This window comes from Callithrix jacchus, chromosome 3 (genome assembly GCF_049354715.1).
Source record: "Callithrix jacchus isolate 240 chromosome 3, calJac240_pri, whole genome shotgun sequence".
NCBI lineage: Eukaryota > Metazoa > Chordata > Mammalia > Primates > Cebidae > Callithrix > Callithrix jacchus.
The window spans coordinates 146,166,154-146,187,297 of record NC_133504.1 but is presented as its reverse complement, the minus strand read 5'-3'; the positions used below and the strand labels follow the sequence as shown (position 1 = coordinate 146,187,297).

The 21,144-nt window shown below is 38.5% G+C and overlaps 1 protein-coding gene across 3 annotated transcripts in view; it reads right to left on the bottom strand.

The window, feature by feature from the left end:
* Nucleotides 1-21,144, bottom strand: part of CORIN (corin, serine peptidase) — a 263,919-nt gene that overhangs the window by 47,625 nt on the left and 195,150 nt on the right. For all 3 annotated transcript variants that reach the window (XM_035293752.3, XM_008993384.5, XM_008993382.5), the window contains 4 exons: nucleotides 19,809-20,040; nucleotides 16,433-16,578; nucleotides 8,445-8,552; nucleotides 100-213 (listed from right to left, as the gene is read on the bottom strand). In XM_035293752.3, the coding sequence (XP_035149643.1) occupies nucleotides 100-213; nucleotides 8,445-8,552; nucleotides 16,433-16,578; nucleotides 19,809-20,040 (600 nt within the window). The remainder of the gene's footprint in view (nucleotides 1-99; nucleotides 214-8,444; nucleotides 8,553-16,432; nucleotides 16,579-19,808; nucleotides 20,041-21,144) is intronic.

Genomic DNA, 21,144 nt, shown 5'->3' with positions numbered 1-21,144 from the left:
TTTACACATATTTGCACTTTTTTAAGCTCGTATTAAAAATAAACTTAACTAGTGTTTAAAATAAAAACGCTGTGTCGACAAATTCATATAAGCACGTACAGCAGTTTTTTTCATCCATGTTATCAGGGCAGTCTGGGAACCCATCGCAGATCACTGTGTGCTTCAAACATTGTTTATTGGATGGACATTCCCAAAGATCTCTCTCTTTACAACCTAGAGACAGAAGAAAAGCTTATTGGTAATAGATGTAGAGTTAAAAATAATGATGAATTTGATAATGTAGAAAAATTACACTACAAAGGCATGATGTCTTTTTCTAAAAAAGTTTTGACCCCTACATACCACGAATAATATAATTTTGAAAGTAGAAATACACAATCATATTCGCATTGTGATATGAATTGTACAGTTCTCCTAACAGAATATCAAAAGTGACATATGGGGCCGGGTGCAGTGGCTCGAGCCTGTAATCTCAGCACTTTGGAAGGCCGAGGTGGGTAGATCACTTGAGCTCAGCAGTTCAAGACCAGGCCAAGATAATGAAATCCCATCTCTACTAAAAAAATATAAAAATTAGCCAGGCGTGGTGGTGCATGCCTGTAATTCCAGCTACTTGGGAGGCTAAGTCAGGAGAATCACTCGAACTTGGGAGGCAGAGGTTGCAGTGAGCTGCACCTCCAGATCATACCACACTCCAGCCTGGCTGACAGAACAAGACTCTGTCTCCAAAAAAAAGAAAAAGATGTGACATAAAGGACATGGAGAAAAAATTTAAATTTAAAAGCAGACATACATTAACATTCATCTTTAGCCGTTCCTTTTTCTTTCTGAGTCAAATTGGTGTCAATGCATAAGACTTACCTGTAAAATAATGTTATGCTTTTAAGCAAATAGGCCAAAGTCTAGTGATCTAAATGCATATCACCTTAAAATGTAATTTCATTCAACAAATCAAAAGGTCATCTGTTTGTTTAGCAAAAGAGGCTCCTTCTATGCCAAATACCTGCAAAACTAGTTTAAGAGCCAGGTGCAAAAGCTATTACTTTATGGTAGTCAGAGACCAAAAATTGAAAACGTCATCAATTAATATGAGATGTGAATATAATTTGCACAACATTAATGTAATAACAAACTATAAGTTGCCTATGAAATAGCAAGCACTTGTGATGTCTTTAATAAATGCCATTGACAATTCATGTGCAGTGCATTTCATATGCCTGCTAAAGTCTGGCAAGGGTCTAATATGTTTTTGACACTGGTCATTGTAATATGTTTTGTCCGTCTGGCCCTGGCCAGGCTGTGAAGTACATGAAGGAAGAGACTACATGGCAAACAACTTTGAGTACCTTCCATCCCTTTGCTGGGAACAAAGGCTAGCATGTGGCAGGCCCTCAACATGTGTGTGTTTTAAGAACTTCATTTCACGGAAGGAGCAAAATGTCCCTGGCTTTCAGGAAAAGATAATTTGTTTTAAGGTCAGTGAAATACAAAGCAGTGATCAAATAAGAAGTTTCTTAAAGAATGTTATTTTTCATCTGACCTACTACAAATAAATCAGATAAATTTTGTAGATGATTGACTCAGGTTTCTTGGAATCCATTATAAGAAAAAAAATGGTTTTCAAAATTTTCATTAAAAACAACTATTAAAATAAGTGACCCAAAATTTTTACAGTAAGCTAAAATTAGATTTAGTGTGTTTCATCATCCAAAGATACAGGAAATAAATAGCAAGAGTCTTTCACTGCTGATAATCTGGAGTGGTCTTAGGCCATCCATTCCAAGAACTCACAGGGACATCATCTAGAGTTTTCAGCTAGGAGAGGATCCAGACAGCATCTGAAAAGTTCTGAGAATAAGAGTCTCCTGAGATTTGAGAAAGAGGATGAAGTCTGCCCTCTGTGAAGACAAATAGTACAGTCTGCTCATTCTACCAGAGAGCAAAAGACATCAAGAAAGAGGGCTCAATATTCCATGCATGGTGCCATCCCTTCTCCAGGTCTGCTTCTCTGTCACAAAACATACCACTTGCTAACACAGAATGAAAGAAAATAGCATGAGTTTTTCTGACTATTCACAAGGCACATTCTTCCTAAGAGTACAAGGAAGAACTTAAGACATTTGCTGTGAGATGATGACATACCACAGAAATAGATCATCTGAGTCAGAAGGTCCTTTAAAGTGCATCCTCACAAATAATAATAATGATGATAATGAGATAAAGTGTATTATCCACTATGTATCTACATTCTAGATATTAGCTTTAATTCTTAACACTGTAATGTCAGTGTTATGCTCACCATTTTATAAGTGAGGAAACTAACATTTAGAGAAATTAAATCCTTCCATATCACAGCTCCATGGAGAAAGATCTGGATGGGATCCAGGTAGGAGTCTTTAATTGTGGTCCTTTGCAAAATGCAAACACGCAGCATGCATAAGAGGTAGATGCAGTGGAGGCACAGCTTTAGACTCAGACAACTGGATCTGAATTCTAGTTCCAAATGTCACTAGCTGTATGATCTTGGATAAGTTACTTGACTTCTCCAACCCTCGGTTTCCATACATCTAAAATATGAATCATAATGCCTGCTTCATAGGGTTGCTATCAACATTAAATGAGTACTTCATAAGCATTCGGTTTTTACTCCTCTATGTCTTCTCTTTTCTTGTAAAAGTTTGCATAGCATAGTACCTCCTTTGTGAAGTTACAGTGAGCACAAAAGAAGTAGGATAAAAGCAGAGAGACATTAGTCACACGGGAGACAGTATTATTTTGAAAAGAAACCGCTTTCTTTGTAAAGTGACATTTTGGTGCACTTATGTTTGTATATTCTAAGAGGAGAAAGATGTGATTCCATCAAAAATTAAAAGCAGGCACGGATGGGATGGGCTGTTTAATGTAACTGTAAGTTATGAAATCAAATAATTGTTGACGTCAGAATAATAACCTCCCCTGCACAGAGACAATAGCAACACTCACTAATTGAGGATACAGTGTTCCAAAAAAGTAACCAATTCATCCCAGTTTGCCTGAGACTTTACTGATTTGAGCACTAAGTGTCCCTTGTTTCAAAAGACCTCCATCAGTCCCAGGCAAATCAAGATGACTGGTCAAAGTGTGCTAAGCATTCATCTGGGTTTTTTGCTTACTCTGTCTCTCATTTTCACAAAAACTCTACGAAACTGGTTTTCTTGCCAGAGGCAGGCTCCCCACCCTAAAATGAAATATCTTGATTCTCTACAAAAACAGTTGTCATTATAAACAATGTTCGAAAATCGCTGTAAAGCAGGTGTTTTTTCTTCTGTAAGAATCTCTTAGCTATGCAGCTATAAAGGATATCCACTCATCCTTTTGAATTGAGCTACATGAAAGTTTTAAATTCTCACCTTTCGGAGGGGAGCCGTTCACAAGGAGGAATGAGAGAAGGTAATGCTGTATTCTTGAGCTGGCAAAGGCTGGAATAGTCTGGATCCAGCCACCCTGGACCAGTGTCTGCCCCAGGAAGTGGCTGTGGATGTGACTTAGAGGAGTTCATAGGAACCGTAGCAGCTGGAGTACAGGCCTAGCAGGTGTGAAGAGCCTTCTACAGCATGCAGGATCCTGGGCAACAGAGCCTCTTCCCTCAAAGCATGGCAGCAAAAAGCTCTGCCTCTGCACCTGCAGTAGCAGGTGGAACAGAGGACCTGCCTCCCACTGTGGTCCAGGCCTGGCTATCAGGGAAGCAATACTACCACAGGTTATCCAGCCACCGTCCAGCTGGAAAGTCTCAGCAGCCTACCCAATTCCTGAGTCACCTCCCGCTTTTAGCAGTGCCATTTTTATGGCATGCTCTTCAATATATGGTGACCCATTCTCCTGTAAAAGAGGCAGGATGAAGAAATGGATGGGACTTTAAACTGCATGGCTCTAATCCTAGAAACAGAGAACATCCAACCCAAAATCAACACTATCTCCAGAAAAAGACACCACCCACCTATCTGAGTTTACGATGTGAGCCAGGGGCCTGGCCCAAGCCCAAGCTTTAGCCTGACAGGCCAGCCCACTCTCATTTGCCATAAAGAACTGTCAGAAACAAGGCTAAGCTAGACAGGGCTCCTTCCCTCAAGGGAGATTGCTGGGGCAGCTTCTGAAAGGAATCGCCTCCTGATTTCACACCACCACAGCAAGTGAGTTCTTGGTTATCGTCTTCTGAGGATGAACAGGGCATGTTATAAGCACTCCAAGCTGTGGGAAATAATGTGAGTATTCTCTGCATCTTACCCAGAGAAGTAAAGTGACTGGCCAAAAGTCACACAGCCGCTAAGGCTAAGTCAGTATGTAAATTCAAGTCTAAGTCTACACAGAACACTCTGCCTTTTCAGTTTGCCTTCCCAAGACACCACAGAAGACAATGAAACAGTTAATCAAGTACCTAAAGGGAAGGAGAAATTTTCTCCCTTAACGTGGAAAATTAAATCCTACTGAGTGATGAGAAATCAGTCCTGAAAATTCATCCTGAAAGCACATTTGTGGATATGCCAAAGCTATGGACATAATTACTTTCACTCTTCTGCTAGCTACAGAGCAGAGTGATCTCCTCCTCAAGCAAAGAGAGATAAAAGCACAGAGACTGGTGGTATTTGGAGTGGTAAGAAAGCTAGTTAAGCCCTTATGTGAGATATCTCATAGAAATGCTATCAAAGAATCCAAAAAGAAAACATGTCCTTTGGGAGGCCAAGGCAGGCGGATCATGAGGTCAAGAGATAAGAACATCCTGGCCAACATGGTGAAATCCCGTCTCTACTAAAAATAAAAAAATTAGCTGGGCGTGGTGGCGCGTGCCTGTAGTCTCAGCTACTCAGGAAGCTGAGGCAGGAGAATTGCTTGAACCCCGGAGGTGGAGGTTGCAGTGAGCCGAGGTCGCACCACTGCACTCCAGCCTGGCACCTGGTGACGGAGTAAGACTCTGTCTCAAAAAAAAAAAAAAAGAAAAGAAAACATGTCTTCTGGAAATCCTTTGAAATCAAGCTGTAAAACCCATAAATATCAGAGTCAGATCTTCTAATGCAACCTAAGGGGATTTTGACTCTCAGAAATGGACTCAGATTATATTTAAAAGTTTTATTTTATTTAACATCAAGAGGAGACCAAAGATAGGTGAAGAAGTGATTTTTAATCATCTTAAGATAAACAGAAAGTCACTTAATGACACTCAGACATTTGTATTGCTGTCAATCTTTTCTCCATATACCCTTTTATTTAGAATAGTGATCAACTAGTAATTTTGATTCTGTGTTTCATGTAAGAAAGGATTCTATTTTGACAGCCGACATAAGACACCTGCTGTAGCTATATTTTCATTTAACTGCTCCAATGGGACTTGCTGCTTGCTTATGTCACAGCACAGGTACCACCTGCTGTTGTAGCAGACCCAAATCATGGAGGTAAAGCCTAGCGAGAGCTAACCTCACTTCCACACTCTACATAGAGTGATAGAAAATATATAACACCTTTGTTGAAAAATATAATACCTTTGCTTTCCTTAGCTCTCCTTTCTTTAATGTGATTCTTAATCATTTATTTGCCCATGTCTTTCCCTCATGCTCCAGTGCATGGCTATCAATGCTTGGAAAATGTTACGTTGAAAACAAACTCATTTATCCAGCTGCTAGTTTTACAGGCAGCTCCATCTATATCACATAAGCTCAATTACTGACATACCATCTATCCTCAAGACAATGCTGTACTTCTGTACTAACATAGTGCAGACTCTGCTTAGCATTCCCGTCTCTTAGGCTTCCTTCCCATATCGAGTTTGCATAATTCATCCCAACACTTGTTGAAAACTTTTCTGCTACTGACATTTTCAATTCTTGTTTACATTGGCAATTACACAATCAAAGCAACCTCAACAGCAAAAATCTACCACAAGAGCTGGAGACATTTAAGACGAATATTATTAATTGCTAAATTTCTAATACATGTATTTTAAAAGTGCATTTATAAATTAAATGCTTCAGCTACCATATTTTTCTGCTACAAAAGTGTCAAAGAAACAAGAGGTAAAGTTAGTTTCTCACACAATATTTATTTTATAACTGAGTTAAATAAGTATTGTTTTGAGGGGAAACTCAATAACCTTGTTAAAAATTCTGAGGGAGCTGTAGATTCATGACAATGAATAGTTAATTGTCCAACTACTGAGCAAAGCTCAAACATCTAATACCACAATGGATGGAATAAGTCAGAAAGGCCAGAAGCCTGGGGTGAAACTCAGCTTCGCTGGAACTGGTGCTTGCATTACCAGGTGTTGTGTCTATGCACATACAGAAATGGAAAGACAAACAGCAAGGAGGCAAATGGAAACAGAAATGGATGGCTTCCCATTAGTCCTCTGCTGAGCCGTCATCAACCTGACTTCTTTATTTGAAGTGGTGTGTCCTCCCACATCACTGAACAAGCCCATTAAAATGCATGCATAAGTCCCAAACGGGAAAGAAGTATGTAAAGTTTTCTATTGTTAGTCACTTTGGAAAACTTCTCATAAATTAGTAATGCTGGAGCAATTAATTTAACTCCAAATGTATTATTTCTCACTTACGTTTAACTTTCTTTAACTAGAGCACTCAATAGTGCTGTTGATTATTTTGGATTTTTTATAGAGATTAGACAATATGTTCTATCATTTTGGTGTGCCTTTAATTGTGTAGTTAAAATCCTGGTGAAAACCAATTACTTAACTAGAAACCTGATATTTTAGGGTCGTTTAAGCACTATACCAAAACTATAGTACTTTAAGGTTCTTTTTTGGAGAATATATTCTAGAACTTAGAACTTTTCGTCTTGGTAAGGCTGTGCTTTCTTTTTAACTAAGCTTTTGTATTTCTCAAATATTTAGTCCCCTACTGAAAATTTAGGTCTAGCCATCTCAACAAAGTATAATGCAACCTCTTTGAACCATCTAAGATAATCTATTTTAAATTGCATCTCAAAATACCATGCCCCATCAAAGTCATAGTTAAGTGAACAAATCTAATACATTCTCGATAAATCACTTATTAAGGGATATTCAATGAGTTTTGATTTATTTCTTTAAAAAAAAACACACAAACAAGCAAACAATAGTAGCTTCTCAAAACACTGTACATTCCTCCATAACAAAATTACCCCAGCCATTGCACCATCATTCTGACAGCCGGAGTTTTCCAGAAGATGCACTTGTCCATATTTATGGACAGGATTTCAGTTGATTGCTTGTGACATTTTGTCTAGAACAGAAGGGCAATGTTTACCACAGAAAATTCACTTAATGGAGGCAATATTTCATACTTCAAAGGCCAAAAGAATGAAATGATTTCAAAAGATGAACTGCCGTATATGTTTTCATGAAACAGTATCAATTCTTCTTAGACAGGAAAGGCTAAATAATCATAACCAAACCATTCTGTGGATAGATCTTCAATCATTTTGCTTTCCTCTAAAATACTGTTTATTAAAGACCATTGTCTGACATCTGTTCCCTAACACATTACAAGTACAAAGATTTGCAGGGAAATAAAATGAGAATGAACTCCACTCAAATTACTATTGGCATTTATGGCTTTTCCATTGGTGATTTTGGAATTCGATGGCAGAAATGTCAAGAAGAGTTTTATCCTTTGCCGACATGGAAAATATATGAGAGGACATAAAAATGAATTCCAATTAAACTGAGAATGCTGGAGTCTGAACTCTGTCTTTGTGTATCTAGAGGTCTATTTAGTAACATGGGAAGCATATGCAAAAGAACTACTATTTTGGCTTTAGAACAGATAACAACTGCTTTATAATTTAAGAATAAAAATAATTCCTTACATTTGTGAGTTGCTTCTCCTTTTACTAAGTGTTTGCAAATGTAGGAGCCCCCCTCCACCCTTATCTGTGGTTTCAGTTTCCACAGTTACCCCTGGTTAAGCATAGTTCAAAAAGGTTGGCACAGTACACAGTAAGGTATTTGAGAGAGAGAGACACAACATTCACATTACTTTTATTTCCATATATTGTTATAATTGATCCATTTTATTATTACTTATTGTTAATCTCTCACTGCACCTAATTTATAAATTTAACTCTATCATTAAGTACATACGTGTAGGGAAAAGGATAGTACTACATATATGGGGTTCCATACAATCTATGGTTTCAGGCATCCACTGGGGGTCTTGGAAAGTATCTGCATGGATAAGGGGGAGGGTACTGTACATATCAGGATTATATAGAAGTGTAATTTAGAGGAAATCAAGAATTAGGAAAAACGCTATTAAGTGTTGAATGGCCATACTATTCAACAATTTAAGAAGTAAAGGCATTAGCATTCAATCCTATTCCTACTATCAGTGAATAGTTTACATTTTTAACAGGGTTTCTTATTCTATTCTAGTTATTACTGTACATATAAGAAAAGTACCATTGCACATACATACCACAGTTTTCCTCATCACTGTCATCGTCACAGTCGGCCTGTCCATCACATCTTCTGGAAGCCAGAACACACCGCCCTGAGTGGCACTTGAAATGACTAGGTGAGCATTCTGTTAAAAACAATATTACAATTAAAGGGCTGAAAACGCAGAAACATCGGCAAATTTATGTATTTACTTGTAGGATGTTGTTAAGAAGCTTTTCCTGAAGGTAAGTGTGGTTCTTGAAAAGCGAAATAGCCATTTCACTGTGGCATTCTTCTGCTGTTAATCAGCACCTTTCCCCTTCATTCTTGGCCTCATCTCTCTAGATAAGCAGTTTAACATCTATGTATTACAATGATTAAGTTTCTTTCCAAATGGGACAACCAAACAATTGCCAGAGCCTGACATGCCTTGTGGAGTCAGTGCTCCTGACTACCTAGCATCTCTCAATGTGTCAAAATCATTTCCACGCCCTTGTCGTTCCACATTTCTCTGCTTAATGCTCCTATATTGCTATAGTCCCCAAATGTTTTTTACTGGAAGGAACCAAGGTTTGATGTTCACCTTTGCCTTCAGGATCCCTAGAATAAAAGCATCCATTCATAGTGGGCTCTGTAAGTGAAGTACAGTTTTAGAAACACCTGGAGTACTAATTAAACTCATCTCTGAGTTCATTATTTTTAATTTTAAATGATTTTTTGCAGGAAAGATGGAGCAAGATGGCCAAATAGAAGCCTCCACCAACTGTCCTTTCTGCAGGAACACCAACCTGAACAACCATCCACACAAAAAAGCACCTTCATAAGAACTAAAAATCATATGAGCAATCCTAATACCTGCTTTTAATTTCAGGTCACTGAAAAAGGGCTGAAAAGGGTAGGAAAGACAGTCTTGAATCATCAATACCACCGCTCCCCCATTCCACAGCAAGAGCTGCATGGCACAAAGAAAGAGTGAATCTGTGCATTTGCAGGAAGGAGAGTGCAGTGATTATGGGACTTTGCATTGGAACAAACTCAGTGCTGTCCTGTCACAGCAGAAAGCAATACCAGGCAGAGCTCAGCCAGTGCCCATGTATGGAGGGAGCATTTAGACCAACCCCAGCCAAAGGAGAATCACCCATCTCAGTGGTCAGACTTAAGTTCTGGCAAGCCTGACCACCACAGGCTAAAGTGCTTTCGGGTCCTTGATAAATTTGAAAGGCAGTTTAGTCCACAAGGACTGCAATTATTGGGTAAGTGATGGTGCTGTGCAGTGCTTGGTGTCCGTGGACTTGGGGGCATGCAATCTAGTGCATGCCACAGGGTGGCCAAGAGAGTACCTGTGCCACCACTTCCCCAACCCCTGGCAGGCACAGCTCGCAGCTCAGAAAAAGGCTCCTTTCTTCTGCTTGAGGAGAGGAGAGGGGAGAGTAAAGGGGACTTTGTCTTGCAACTTGGATATCAGCTTAGCCACAGTAGAACTGAGGACCAGGTAGAGTCCTGTCCTGAGGCCCCATTCCAGGCCCTAGCTTCCAGACAACATTTCTAGACATATCTTCAACCAAAGGGAACCGACTGCCTTGAAAAAAAGGAACCAGTCCTAGGCAGAATTAATTACCAGCTGACTAAAGAAAGAGCCCTTGGGCCTTGAATAATCAGCAGCAGCACTCAGGCAATACTTGCCCATGACCTTCAGTGAGACTCTGAGAAGTGCTGGCTTCAGGTATGACTCAGCACATTCCCAGCTGTGATGGCTACAGGGAGAAACTCCTGCTTGAGAACAGGAGAAGGAAGAGTAAAAGGAACATTGTCTTGCAGCTTAGGTAGGAACTTTGTCTTGCAGCTTAGGTACCAGGCTCTGCCAGTCGGGTAGAACATCAAGTGGACTCTTGGAGGTCCCCGATTCTAAGCCCTGGCTCTTGGATAATATTCCTGGATGTGCCCTGAGTTGGAGACGAGCCCACTGTCCTGAAGTGAGAGTCCTGGGCCTGGCAGCATTCACGAGAGGCTGATTGAAGAGCCCTTGGACTCTGAGCAAACAGTGGTGGTATGGCAGTGCTTGTCATGGGCCTGGGGTGGTAGTGATCATGAGGAGAGATCCCTACCACTCTTCCATAACCTGTTTGTGGGATGGGGAAGAGTGAGAAGAACTTTGACTTGTGACTTTGGCACCAATACTACAGAAATTCAAAGGATCATTAGAGGCTACCATGAGTTACTATATACCAATAAATTGGAAAACCTATGAGAGATGAATATATTTCTAGAAGTATAAAACCTACTAAGATTGAACCATGAAAAAATCTAAAATCTGAAGAGACTAATAAGTAATGCTATTTAAGTAATAATTAAAAGTGTTTCAGCAGATAAAAAAAAAAAAAGCCTAGGACCCAATGGCTTCACTGCTGAATTTTACCAAATATTTAAAGAAGAATTAATACCAATCCTGCTCAAACTACTCCAAAAAATAAAGGATGAGAGAATACATGCAGACTCATTCTATGAAGTCAATATTACCCTGATACCAAAACTAGACACAGACACATCAAAAAAAGAAAACTACAAGCCAATCTCTTTGATGAACATTGACATAAAAGTCCTCAACAAAATACCAGCAAACTGAATTCAACAACATATTAGAAGGTCATTTATCATGACCATTTAGGATTTATAGGAGTGATGCAAAGATGATGTAACATATGCAAATCAATCATTCTGCTATATCATATAGACAGAATAAAGGACAAAACCATATGATATTTCAATTGATGCATCTGATAAAATTCAACATCTCTTCCTGAAAAAAAAAATTACTCTACAAAACCTAGGTACAAAGGAACATATCTTGGCAAAATAAAAGCCATTTATGATAGATCCACAGCTAGTATCAAACCAAATGGGGAAAAACTGAAAGCCTTACCTCTAAGATCTGAAACATGACAAGAATATCCATTCTCACCACTGTTTTTCCATATAGTAATAGAAGTCCTACCTGATGCAGTTAAATAAGAGAAAGAAATAAAGGGCATTCAAATTGGAAACAAGTCAAATTATTCTTGATTGCAAATGATATGATCTTATCTTTGGAAAAACCTGAAGACTCCACCAAAAAACTGTAGAATTGATAAACAAATTCAGAAAAGTTGCAAGATAAAAAATCAACATACAAAAATTAGTAGCATTTTTATATGCAAATGACAAAAAATCTAAAAGAGAAACCATGAAAGTAATCTCATTTACAAAAGCCACAAATAAGATAAAATATGTGGAAATCAACTTAACCAAAGAAGTGAAAGTTCTCTGTGATAAAAACCATGAAACTGATGAAAAAAATTAAACAGAACACAAAACACAGAAAGATAATCCATGTTCATGGATTGGAAGAAGCAATATTGTTAAACTTTCCATACTATGTGTATTGGGCCATTCTTGCATTGCTGTTAAGAAATACCTGATACTACATAACTTACAAAGAGGTTTATTTTGTTCATGGTTCTGCAGGCTTTACAGGAAGCCTAGAGTATGCTTGGTTTCTAGGAAGGCCTCACAAGGCTTACAATTATGGCAGCAGGTAAAGGGGGAGCAGGCATGTCACATGGCAAAAGCAGGAACAAGAGAGAGACAGAGTTGGAGGGAGGTGCCATGACCAGATCTCTTGTGAACTCAGAGTGAAAGTTCACTTACCACCAAAGCAATGAATGGCTCAAACCATTCATAGAGGATCTGCCTCCATGATCCAAACACCTCCCACCAGACCCCACTTCAATACTAGGGATTACATCTCAACATGACATTTGGGTAGGGAAAAATATTCAAACTACATCATTCTGCTCTGCCTCTTCCCAAATCTCAAGTCTTTCTCATATTTCAAAATACAATCATCCCTTCTCAATAGCTCCCCAAAGTCTTAACTCATTCCGGTGTTAACTCAAAAGTTCCAAGTCCCAAATCCAAAGTCTTATCCCAAATCCAAATGAGTTCCTTCTACCTATAAGCCTGTAATATCAAAACAAGGTATTTACTTCCAAGATACAATGGCTGATTGGCATTGGGTAAACATTCCTATTTCAAAAGGGATAAATTGGATAAAAGAAAGGGGCTACAGGCCCCATGCAAGCCCAAAACCCACCAGAGCAGTCATTAAACCCTAAAGCTCCAAAATAATTTCCTTTGACTCCATATACTGCATGCAGGACACACTGGTGCAAGGGGTGGGCTCCCAAGGCCTTGGGCAGCTCTTCCCCTGTGGCTTTGCAGAATTCAGGCCCCATGGTTATTTTCACAGGTTGTTAAATGCCAGAAGCTTTTCCATGCACAGCATGCAAGCTGCCAGTGGATCTACGATTATGGAGTCTGGAAGGCAGCAGCCTACATCCCACAGCTCCACAAGACAGTGACCCATTGGGGACTCTGTGTGGGGGCTGCAGCCCCACATTTCCCCTCTGCACTGCCCTGGCAGAAGTTCTCTGTGGGGACTCCATCTCTGCAGCATGCTTCTGCCTGGACACCCAGGCTTTCTCATACATCCTCTGAAATCTAGGCAGTGGCTACCAAGCCTCATGCACTCTTGCTCTCTGTGCACCTTCAGGCTTAATCCCACATAGAAATGAACAGGCTTACAGTTTGCATTCTCCCAAGTGGCAGCTTGAGCTGTATATGAGCCTCTTTGAGCCATGGCTAAAGCTAGAGCAGCCTAGATGCAGGAAGCAGTGTCCCAAGGCTGCAAAGGGTAGTGGGGACCTGGGCCTGGCCTATGAAACCATTTGGTCCTCCTAGGCTTGTGATGGGAGGGACTCCCTGAGAGATCTCTGAAAGGCCTTCAAGGCATTTTCTCATTGTCTTAGTTATTAACTGTTTGCTCCTGTTCAGTTATAGAAATTTCTCTAGCAATTCGGCCTGCCTGAATTTCTCTACTGAAAAAGCTTTTTCTTTCTTTACCATAGCTAGGCTGTAAATTTTCCAAACTTTTATGCTCTGCTTCCCTTTTAACTATAAGTTCCAACTTTAAGTCATTTCTTTGCTCCTGTATCAGCACAGGCTGTCAGAAGCAGCCAGGCTACATCTTCAATACTTTGTTCCTTAGAAATTTCTTTCATCAGATACCCTAAATTTTCACTCTCAAGTTCCAACTTCCACAAATCCTTAAGGTATGAACAGAATGCCGGCAACCTCTTTTCTAACACATAACATGGGTGAGCTTTGCTTCAGTTCCTGATTAGCTCCACTTTTGCATCTGAGATCTCATCAGCCTTGCCTTCACTGTCCATATCACTATCAGAATTTTGGTCACAATCACTTAACCAGTTTCTAAGAAGTTCCAAACTTTCCCTCATCTTCCTGTCTTCTTCTGAGCTCTCCAAACTCTTTCAACCTCTGCCTGTTACCCAGTTCCAAAGTCACTTCCACATTTTCAGGTATCTTTATAGCAATGCCAAACTTCCAGTACCAATTTTCTGTTAGGCCATTCTTGTGTTGCTATAAAGAAATATCTGAGACTGAAGAATTTATAAAGAAAAGAGGTTTAATTAACTAATCATTCTGCAGGCTTTACAAGAAGCATGGTGACAATATCTGCTCAGCTTCTAGGAAAGTCTCAGGAAGCTTACAGTCACAGTGAAAAGCAAAAGGGGAGCAGGCACATCACACGGTAAAGAAGGAGCAAGAGAGACAGTAGGGGAAGAGGTGCTGAAGCACTTTTAAATGACCAGATCTCGTACGATTGCAGAGCAAGAGCTCACTTATCACCAAGGAGACGACCCAAGCCAATCATGAGAGACAGTAGGGGAAGAGGTGCTGAAGCACTTTTAAATGACCAGATCTCATACAATTTCAGAGCAAGAGCTCACTTATCACCAAGGAGATGACCCAAGCCAATCATGAGAGACAGTAGGGGAAGAGGTGCTGAAGCACTTTTAAATGACCAGATCTCGTACGATTGCAGAGCAAGAGCTCACTTATCACCAAGGAGATGACCCAATCCAATCATGAGGGATTACTCCCCATGATCCAAACACCTTCCATCAGGCCCCACCTCCAACATTGGGGATTACATCTCAACATGATATTTGAGCAGAAGCAAATATCCAAACTATATCACTATGTAAAGCAATCTACAAGTTCAATACAATTCCTATTAAAACACCAATGAAATTCTTCACAGAAATAGGAAAAAAAATCCTAAAATCGATATGGAACCACAAAAGACTCAGATAAGCCAAAGCTATCCTTAGCAAAAAAAACTAGAGGAATCACATTCCCTGACTGCAACTTACACTACGGAGCTATAATACCCAAAACAGCATGGTACTAGCATAAAAACAGACACATAGGCCAAGAAAACAGAAGAGAAAACTGAAAAAAAAACTCATACATCCTCAGTGAACTCATTTACAACAAAGCTTTCAAGAACATACATTGGAGAAAGGACAATCTCTTCAATGAATGGTGCTAAGAAAACTGGATATTCATATGCAGAAGAATGAAACTAGACCCCATACCTCACATATATAAAAAATCAAATCAAAATGAATAAAGACAAATATAAGACTTCAAAATATGAAATACTAGAAAACATTGGGGAAACTTTCCAGTACACTGAACTGCACAAAGATTTCTTAAGTAATATCTCATGAACACAAACAACCAAAGCAAAAATGGAAAAATGGGATTACATAAAGTTAAAAAGGTTTTGCACAGAAAAAGAAAGTGGACAGACAACCCACAGAATAGGAGAAAATATTTGCAAAATATCCATCTGATAAGGGATTAATATCCAGAATATATAAAATGCTCAAACAACTCTATAGAAAAAAAAATCTGATTTAAAAATGGACAAAAGAGCTGAATAACTATTTCTCAAAAGAAGACATACAAATGACAGACAGGCATATGAAAAGGTGCTCAACATCACTGACCATCAGATAATGCAAATCAAAACTACAATGAGATATCATCTCTCCCCAATTAAAATGTCTTATATCCAAAAGACAGACAGACAATAACAAATGCTGGCAAGGATGTGGAGAAAAGGGGATCCTCACTCACTATTGGTGAGAATGCAAATTAGTGCCACCACTAGGGAGAACAATTTAGAGGCTTCTCAAAGAACTAAAAGTAGATCTACTACATGACCCAGCAATCCCACTGCTAGGTATATACCTAAAAGAAAAGAAACTAGTATATAGAAGATATATCTGCACTACCATGTTTGTGGCAACACTATTCACAATAGCCAAGATTTGGAACCTAAGTGTCCATCAACAGATGAATGGATAAAGAAAATGTGGTACATATATGCAGTGGAGTATTATTCAGCCTTAAAAAAGAATGAGATCCTATCATTTGCAACAACATGGATAAAAGAAGAGGTCATTATGTTAACTGAAATAAGCCAGGCACAGAAATACGAACTTCTTATGTTCTCACTTATTTGTGGAAGCTGAAGATTAAAGCAACTGAAGTCATGGAGATAGAAAGTAGAGCAATGGTTGCCAGTGTCTTCGAAGGGTAGTGGTGGGAAGAACCAGGGATGGTTAATTGGTACAGAAATACAGTTAGATAGAATAAATACAATCTAGTATGTGATAGCATAACAGAGTGACTATAATCAGCAATAATTTATTGTACATTTAAAAATAACTAAAGGAGTATAACTGGATTGGTTGTAACACAAAGAAAGGATAAATGCTTGGTGTGATGTGATTTACCTGATGTGATTATTATGCATTGTATGCCTGTATCAAAATATCTCAGGCACCCCATACATTTATACACCTACTGTGTACCCACAAAAATAAAGAATAGAAATAGACGATAACTTTTTTATTTTTAAAATGAATGCAATATCTAACGATGAGTGCCAAATTCTTCAATGCAATCAAGTTCACAAATTCACTCACCTAAGCAGCCTAATTGGCAACTAAATAGAAAACAAACAAACAAGAAACCATAAATAGAAGAAGTTCAAAAGGTAGGTAACATGTTCATTCATGTTAAATAGCTGCTGTAATTAATTTTTAAATTAACCTTCCACATATTCATCAGGCATCAGGCAGGTTTGATTGTCTGAATTTTCCTCTGGAAATTGACTGCAATCTGTGTCTTCAGGCCACTGTAGGCCCACAATCCCAAGAACAGACTCACAGCGTTCTTTGGAATGCTCACACAATGCTCTACATGAACAAGAAAGACAAAGCATTAGAAGCGGAAATAGCTCCAACTGAGACAGATGTTAGGAATTTCTATCAAGTTGTAATTCTGTGTGTGTGGGTCTGTATATGTGGCATGTATTGTGGGCGTGTGGATATAAAAGATGCACATATAAATGAAAGGTATTTGGGAAACCAAAACAAGTAATGTCTCTGCAAAGACTATACGTTCCAACACCATACGTTCACCAAAAGAAACTTTATTGCAGAAATAGGTCTAAAGATGTTTCCAGGACACAGATTCCCTTCTCCACATTGCCTTTCTCATTCTCTCTTCTGTCTCTGAAGCAGACACATTCTCCAATCTTTTCTTCCAAACAGGGAAGTCCCAACATCACTTTGGATAGTTTGCCGCCAAAAGTCATTGAATCTATATAACACCCTCATCCTCACAGATCTGCAGACCAACCCTGCGAGCCATCTCATGTGCCACCCTAGCTTACCTAAGGCATGGCCTCTCTTACTTCAGCTTCCATCAATATTGTTGAAAAGCTTAGGACTCCTCCCTAATCTATTGATGTTGAGCTCAAGTCAGTTAAAATGTTTGTTGTTTTAAAGAAATGATATTCTAACTATTGTATCAGGTGCTTTCATGTGTGTTATGTCTTTTGACCCCAACATATTTTTAGGTTAAAGTATCAGTATACCTCACAGAAGATATCTCTACTTCTTTTCTTACTTCTTATGAAAAAAAAAATATTATTTCTGTCTCCATATATTACTAAGGAATTAGTTACATAGTTAAAAAAAAAAAAAAACCTAACCGAAGTAAGTTCCTAGGCCAATAAACTCTTAATGGACTCAAATACACTAGATACACTCAAATACTCTTATTTCTCAAAAGTTTCACATTTTTTACACTAATCTCAACCAAGTTCTTATTTTTAAAGGTAAAATGGGGGACAGATCTTCCAGAAAGGTCTGCTCCAGTCTTGCCCAAAACTGGTAGAGAAAGTGTAATAATTAAATGAGGAAGTTTTACAGAAAGCTCTCTCTAAGTTTAAGTCTGGACAAAGCACAGCATAACTCAACACTAGTTTAGTCCAGGAATTTGGGGTGAAGATAAAGCCGCGGTATTCCTATATTAGGTCCAGAAAAATGAAAAGTTCAACAGTGTTTGATAACTGTCTGCTGAGCTAACTAGTTTTGTTGCAGATTTATAAAAAATGTATGTAACTCATTTGTGACTATTTTAAGTTAGTCATGTGATACTTATTTATACAGAAGACTGTATAGTGCCTGACTCTACCACTTCCTATTTTTTCTGTAAAATGGAAATCATAACAATATACAGCAACACAACCCCAGAGGGTGCTGTTCTTATCATAATCCTTGTAGTGGTCAGCCATAGGTAGCAGCTCCAATAATACACACCCCACTCAAAAGGTTGACTGCGCTACAGGGTAACAATCGTCAAGTATTTAGCCCATTGTGAGGACTCGATAATGTCAGATTTTTCAGTCTCATAACTAAAAAATTCATTGTTAAAATTAATCAACGGACCTGGCAAAAGCAGACAAAAACAACTATGTATCGTTTTATGAACTTATTAGCATGGTATTCAAAAATTTCTTATAAACAAATATCAAAATACAAAATTCATAGTGATAGACACTGAAAATGAAAGATGTGTGGGTAAACCTGAAAAGGAGAACTAAAGTTATCTAAAAGAAATTTGCCAAAATTTTGATTGAACAACACTTCAGGATCATGCTCATCTTAAGCATTTTAATATGGAACTTAAGCCCTGAAATTACAAATTATATCTGGATATAAATTCACATTTACATTTGCAGCAGAAGATGCTGCATTAGAGAAATTTTTATCTACATATGAAAAGAAAGTCAAATACTAGAAATTGTTAAGTACTATTAAAAGAAATTATTCGCTATCACTGACATTGTTTAGCAAAAGTGAAATAAGATTTAGAAACAGCTTTTTGACATAAAATTGGTAGATTTTTAAAAGAGATACTTTTAAAAGTACTTAACAGAAATTTTCAGAATTATTTCTACACAAGTTAACATTAAGTTTTATTCTCTCTATTGGTATAATTTGTTCAGTTCCCTAAGTCATTATGAAATTTTATTATTTCCTGTTCTGTCTCTACAGATGCCCTTACTTTGTCATCCATTTGGTATTCGGCATATAATTTATTGTTTTCTCTTCTGTCTAGTATATTATTAGTATTGGTTTAAAAAAAAAAAACTCTGTGTCACTTCTGATCCCAACATATGGTTCCTGTAGTTGCCACTCATATTTAGGCCAGCACATCTGTATACTTACCCCTTAAGGGAAAACAGCACTGAAGAGAGCAGCAACTCCTCACTTCTGTGAGAGTCATCTTGTATATGCAAATCCTCTTACTACAATGCCTAACACATGGCACAACAAAGGAACAAACTGCCATGAAGTGGTTGTGCGCCTGTGCTATCACCACAGCTGTTCTTTATTCAGGGGTTACAATGAATCAGAAGCACTTTACATTCATGCACATTCATTTGATCTCAAATCAACACAACCCAACAACCATTACTATCCTTATTCTACATGTGAAGGAACTGAGGCTGAGAGAGACTCAGAATTTGTCTAAGGGCTACCCAGAAACTAGAGAAGGGCCAAGATTTTAATCCAAACATGAACTCCAGAACAATACTCTTGACATTGGATTATCACTCATATTCAAAGTCCAAGCTATACTCTTGAAATAGCTATCTTATTTCATTCAAATAGGCAGAGAAGTACCAGCGATGTGGATCCCTGTCCAGCCTGTGAGGCTGGCGTTCTGTCTCGTGTTATGACACAAGTGCTGTCAGAGTGCAGCATTTTAAACACATCAATGTTTCCAGAAAAAGAGGCAGATATACCCCTTTTCTACTAACATACTTTTTTTAAAAAATGCTTTTTCATACAACAGAATGAAACATATGTGAATTTATTTGATTAAAACACATAAACTATCATCAAAGGAAGGTCACAACTCCCTTGTTTGGTACTTTGTTAACGAATTCTGACTCCAATACTCATTTTGCAACTTCCACTTCTTTGTCTCACTTGTTAAATATGAGGGTATACCATGTGCTAAATGCAGAGCTCCTTAGGGAAATTTACTCTGTCGAAACTCAGCTAAGCCTTCACCCGCTGGTTCTCTCTGAGGCAAGAGAAGGGTACTGGGGGAGATCCCATCACATTACCTGCAAGGTGGGATACGCTCGCCTGTATTTACATCACACTTTGGTACCAAAATGGTGCAAGCAAAGAACATGAGGTATTTATAACAGTTGGTTTGAACAAGTGCGGGGAAAAGAGAAGACTCCCAGCTGACGGATGCTTCCTTTTGAGTCCTGTGGCCAAGGTAATTTGGATAACTTGTGTGGTTGTAGGGCAAATTCATGCAGAGTTCCAATGAAATTGGTTCACATTGACCTAATGAAGAAACATACATACAAATATTTTTCTATTTCACTTATAAAAACAACTTAAGTTTTACAAAGTTGAAGTCTATTTTATTCTTCCTTTAACATAGCTAAGACTAGAATGCCAGTAGTAGTATAGAACATTGTTTATGGATATTGGAAATAAATAAGTTGATTACTGAAATGCCCTGGCAATGAAGATTTATTTCTGTATATGTAGTTGCTAGCATCATGCTTTAGAAAGTCCTTTCTCATTTTTTCCTTTGGCTCAACTTATCTGAAGATGATTCTCTCATCATTCCTTTTATTGACTCCAATTCATCTTCTTCTGATTTACTCATTAGTACTAAAATAGGATAGCCCCACCATCTTCTCTGCCACTAAAAAGTTAATGAATTTTATTAAATAGGCAATTAGATAACTTCTATCAAATTATGTTTTATCATTGATCAATGTATTTAAATATAAAGCTCCAAGATTTCAGGGCAAGAAGAGGCTCAGATCTGTTGGATACTTCTTGCTAATGAGACAAAATCCAAACCCTTTAGCCTGAAATCTGAGGCTATTTTAAACTTCAACCCTAGCCTAACTTTCCAGCTTCACTGTTTGTGATTATCCAATCAACATTGTCTCTGCTGTAATGAATTCTATTCCCTTGTCACACCAGATATTTTAAGAATTGCATGTCTTTATGCACCCTGTTTGCTCCTCTCTTACCTCCTTTTTTATAAGAAGCTCATAATTATCTCCCCAGATGCGGTCATGGTTCTAGCTGACAGGTGCATACAGCACCAGCTGCCTGGATTAACCCTTTCCCATCTTCCCCACTAAGCTAACTCCTCTATGGTCTGGAAGACTCAGCACAAATATCTCTTCCAGGAAACCTTCCTGGCCAACCACTCTTCCCTTTACCACTCCCAGAATGAGTCTCCTGTGAGTCCCATAGCATCTCCTGTGGAGTGCCACCACATGCTCATTGCATTTTGCCGTAGTCTTTATTTACTTGCCTCTCACACAGAATCCCGAGATTTTTGTGAAATGAGACTTTATCTCTTGATCTCAAGTCTGTACCTAGCCCAGTACCAGAATGGAGAAAGGAAAATGTATCAGGGAC